Source organism: Silene latifolia, unplaced genomic scaffold, assembly GCF_048544455.1.
Source record: "Silene latifolia isolate original U9 population unplaced genomic scaffold, ASM4854445v1 scaffold_340, whole genome shotgun sequence".
Taxonomy (NCBI): domain Eukaryota; kingdom Viridiplantae; phylum Streptophyta; class Magnoliopsida; order Caryophyllales; family Caryophyllaceae; genus Silene; species Silene latifolia.
The window spans coordinates 123,568-128,653 of NW_027413271.1; the positions used below are offsets into that span (position 1 = coordinate 123,568).

General features: G+C 37.3%; 1 protein-coding gene across 1 annotated transcript; it reads left to right on the plus strand.

The window, feature by feature from the left end:
- Nucleotides 1–651: 651 nt before the first annotated feature.
- Nucleotides 652–1,236, plus strand: LOC141639327 (uncharacterized). Its single transcript, XM_074448481.1, has one exon. The coding sequence runs from the start codon at nucleotides 652–654 to the stop codon at nucleotides 1,234–1,236; it is 585 nt and encodes a 194-aa protein (XP_074304582.1).
- Nucleotides 1,237–5,086: the final 3,850 nt, after the last annotated feature.

Sequence of the window (5,086 nt, forward strand, 5' to 3'; positions counted from 1 at the left end):
ATCAGGGCTTTCTCCTCTTTCTCTAAAGCTACTGGTCTTACTATGAATAGTACCAAATCTGAGGTGTTCTTTAATGGCATGGCTGCTTCTCTAAAGGCAGATATCATACAAGCAACTGGTTTTGTAGAGGGGACATTGCCATTCAGATATTTGGGAGTTCCAATTCAGGCAGGTAGGTTAACCAAGAAAGATTGCAACATTCTTGCTGAAAAAATGGTGAATAGAATAAGGAGCCTATGTGCCAAAAAGCTTTCCTATGCTGGGAGGGTTGTTCTTATCAATTCAATCCTTAACACTCTTTATTCTTATTGGGCTAGTATCTTTTTGATACCTAAGGGAGTAATTAAGAGGATTGAGGCCATTTGCAGAAATTATTTATAGGGAAGCAGTGCTGAATATCACAGGATCCCTCTCATAGCCTGGGACAAGGTTACACTACCAAAAGATGAAGGAGGTTTAGGCATCAAGCAGGCTGAACTTTGGAATATAGCCACTGTTGCAAAACTAGTGAATTAGATTTATGGCAAAGCTGATAGGTTGTGGATCAGATGGGTTAACCAGATTTACATCAAGAATAAGGACTGGCATACCTATTCTCCACCAAATGATGTGTCCTGGGCATGGAAGTGTATCTGTAGAGTAAAAGAGATCATGAAGCCAGCTTACATTGATGACCAATGGTCTGAGGATCCTAAGGGATACTCAATTAGAAGTGGCTATGAATGGTTGAGACCTAAACATGCCTTACAGAGTTGGAAAAACTTTGTTTGGAACAAATGGAACTACCCTAAACATGCTATGATTAGCTGGATTACCATGAATAATGGTTTGAAGGTTAAAGACAAACTGTACCCAATTGGTTGCTGTCCTGATAATAGATGTTGCATATGTGATACTGCTGTTGAAACTCAGAGTCATCTCTTCTTTGAGTGCTTATATAGTAGACAAATCATTGCTGCAGTAGAGACCTGGTGTGGCTTTAAGGTTGATGTAAGCATGTCTGCACTACCCAATGGTATTGGTCCCAAGCCTGCATTGAAGCAGGATGTGCATTCACTCATCTGGACAGCCTGCTTATATTTCATTTGGACCCAGAGGAATAATGCAAGGATAAATCTTCAACTGATAGGGCCTGATAATGTTGCTGTCACTATCAGAGAAGAAGTGAAGAGAAAAATCAGAGCAAGATTGAGCAAGGAGCCTACACAGAATGATAGAGTATGGCTAAGGAAATAGGGCATAACAGTGGACTGAGGCTTTGTGTCTGGTCTGGTTTAGTGTTATACTGTTTTGTTTTTGTGGCTGCAGTGATATGGTTGTAGCATGAATGCATTGGCATAGGTTGAGGCTGGTCTGAACTTACTTTGTAATTACTCATTTTTATATATATATATATCTCTCATATTTCACCAAAAAAAAAATAAGTGGCCCACTTATTTCTCATGTCAGCGATGTCTTTCTTCGAATAGGTTGGGTCTTTGTTGTTGATTGAAGGTGGGAACTACAAATCAAAATATACTTAATCAAAATAGACAGAATAAGTGGAATATTACACGGAATTAAACCCAAGTTACGTTTGAAATAGTTATTAAAACACACTAACTGGTGACTCTAGGTTGATATACTTTCAGGTGATAATCTCCCACATGGACCGACAACAGAAAAAGGCGCATTGTTTGTTGTCTGGTTGTAGAGGAGACTGTTATATAAAACACATACAAATAAGCTAAATTAGATCAACCTCTCGCATAAACATAAATTAAATGATAGAAGTAATTATTAAGAATACACTTACTATTATCCGGACAAAAGTTGGACTTGATGCTTCAATTGCTCAAAACACACTAATTCATAAATATATACAGGAAATTATAATTAGCATTTGGCTCGGTAATATTGATGGGACATTAAAAGGAGCCTAGTCTTCAAAGGTCATACAATAACAAATGACATTATAATGTAAGGTTCTAAACTTACTAAGTTATCATCTTTACAAATTTCTCAGTGGGACTATGTCCGCAAGAGTCAATCCAGTACACTATGCTTTTTGTCACATTGATTGCCGTTAGCAGCCAATACTTGCTAGGAAATATTGAAAATTGAACTGTTAGTTCATATACATGCATGTCAGCGTGTTAATAAATGAATAGAATCGTGATTCATTATAATAAAGTACTATACATACCGATTCTCATTGTATGGGGCAAACCATAGGCTTTTGGGCATCCTCAACCGTTCAGCAATTTTATCGATGTGGTCTCTATATGTGTATCCATACACCTTTTGAGAGAACAATTCAGGTGACACGAATCCGTAGTCATGAGAAACATAGTTCCCCTCAGCGATGTGTGTACACAGGTACCTATTACGTCAAATGGAACGAAGAATGTTATTTTCATTGATGATTTAATTAAACATCACTATTCGTAAAACCAAATGCCAAGTTTTATTATAAAACTTACTTCATCCAAATTACAATGTGCATAGCATCTAACTCGTCAAGGTCGAGAAATTGACACAATGATTCCCCATCCATAAGAACAGTTGTACCTTCGCCCAGAACATCCTCTCCGATCTCAATAATGAATACTTCCCCGATAGCTACCTTCCTTTCAGCCAGCTGGAGCAAAGCTACGAACGTTGGAGTATTCAATTTTTGCTTATAATCATCGGTGTGATATCTAGGTTTAAGAGGAACACCAGCGTTGTGTGCAGCAAAACTAGATGGCTTATATCGTAAGTCGTTTGATTTAACCCCGGTCTACAATTTAGAAAAAAAAATATATACATTACACGAGACGTCATATATAATTTAAATAACCAAAAAAAAAGGAAAAACTCGCAATCTATTTTTAAAATTATTACTACCTCTTGAATTTTGGGGTGGAGAGGCAATCGAATCAGTGACTTTGGGTGTTGACGTATAGTCCTAATTTTAGCCATAATGGTTTCGTGTAACTCCTCTAAATGTAAAAATTAAAATACTTATCATATGTTAGATAAGGTTACCCTAATAAATTTAAAGACGTTCATTATATAAAATGCGTTCTCTTTTGCATAACTACCCCGGAGATGTCAACACTAATGAATGCTTCAGACCATTGCACAATAGAACCCACGACATCTTGCAAACGAAAATTATCACAACGTGGTACTATTAGAGTATCATACTCCTCCAGATATAACTCGGTCACTTCCACTTCCCTCCATCCCTCACGGAGGGCAATGCCTTGATTGCCTTCAACCTCAACTTCTTGATTCTGGTCGTAATAGAACGCTACTCCTCTAGCAACAATAATTTTGCCCGATGCTACTGTAGGGGCTTTATAGTAAAGAACACAAGGCTTCTTGCAAACGACCTTCACATTTTTAATTAATTAGTATATATACATGCACTACTTTAATTAAAAATTTTAATTAATTAGTATATATACATCAATTATAAACTAGTCATAGTAACTAATACCTCGTCAAAAGTCGGACTTGGAGATGATAAGAACGTGTCTTCGGCTCCCACCTCCATCTCCTTCTCCCCTGCCTTCATGGCTTCCTCTTCAACTACCCCATCTTGATCCTTTGCCATGTCTTCTTCACTTCGCATGCCCGCTTTTTCCCCTATTCTCCCCTGCTTCCTTTATGACTTACCGAACCATAACCAACTCTTCTTCAGATGGCTTATCCCTCGTTTCCACCATTCTGAGTATCAACCTGGCCATTGTTTGTAGCTGTGTAGTAGAAATTAATATGATTAAAATAAGTAGTATAATTTCAGCATATATATATATTATGTTGAATAAAATACAGTATTTATATACCCTATCATCACCACTCATTGTCCTTTGAGTAGTTATACCAATATGCGTTGATACCCCTCTCACACGACCTAGATGCTCTGCTTTGTCGATTACCCTAGAAAGAATGTCATCACGTCCTTCAGGCTTCCATTTTCCTTCATGTACGTCCTTCTCACAGATCCTCTACATACACAAAAAACCATTATACAACAATTTTTTTTTAAACTCACAATTATATAACCGACCACCAGTAGTAGGAGTAACATATTTATTCAAACTTACAATTTTCTCTTTGATGGCCTTATCATATGGAGATTCTAACTTTCCATTCTTAGGAGTGTGACCGGCTACTTGATGCGTGTCATTTATATGATGTTTTACACCCTATTTTACACGCATTTCAAAGCTCAATTGAGTAGTTTATGCTACTATTTCCCTTGTTTCGTGTATTTCTTCCTTTTCTTATGATTTTGTAGGAATATGAAGATTTCAGTGGAAAATAAGCCGAATCCGTCCCTAAGTACTTAGCATTGCATTTGACATGGAGTATTGACTCGAGGAATGAGCTTGGTGCAAGTTTCAAGGCCTAAAGATAGCAAAAGCAAGGGTGCGTACGAGTTTAACAAGCAAAGAAGCATTTCACGATATTGCAGCCTCATTCAGATGGCTATATCTCAAGTTCTATAGCAGATAATCGAGTGATTCCAATTGAAGGTGAAAGCTTATCCTCATAGCTTTCCAACGCCGCATAGAACGCCTTATTTGACCAAGTAACGAAGAAACGACAGCTGTTTTAAGATCGGTGCGCGCGCAGAATCGTCGAATGCAGTGCATGACAACACCTTTGGTCGATCGACTGGCCTCAGTGGTCGATCGACCACCACACGAGCTGATGCGTAAATTAAAAGATCGAGAATTATAAAGCCCAATGTATTCTTAGGTTTAGGAATAAGAGTGCGTGATATTCCTATATAACTAACCTATGTTTTCAGAATAATTATCAATTTTTGGAGGATAGACATTAGGTCTCGAGTTTAGCATAGTTTACATTCAAATACTTTAGTTTCTCAATAAAGTTCGCTATTTTGCATCTGGATTTCCTTTCGGCCTTCAGTTTCGGTACTTCTCAATCATAATTTCAGTCTTGTAAGTTTATTATCTTCGTAGTTAGAATTGCTAGATTAGTTCCCTAAAGACGTAATTTTCTTTATTACGAATTTACTGTTAAATCGTTTTAATCATGCTTCCGTTTACTGTTTTAATTGCTTTCGTAGTTGTAGTTAGAATTATTA

Bases quoted from the DNA above. Each gene is read 5' to 3' on its own strand.
- LOC141639327 (XM_074448481.1), top strand. From the start codon at position 652: ATGAAGCCAGCTTACATTGATGACCAATGGTCTGAGGATCCTAAGGGA.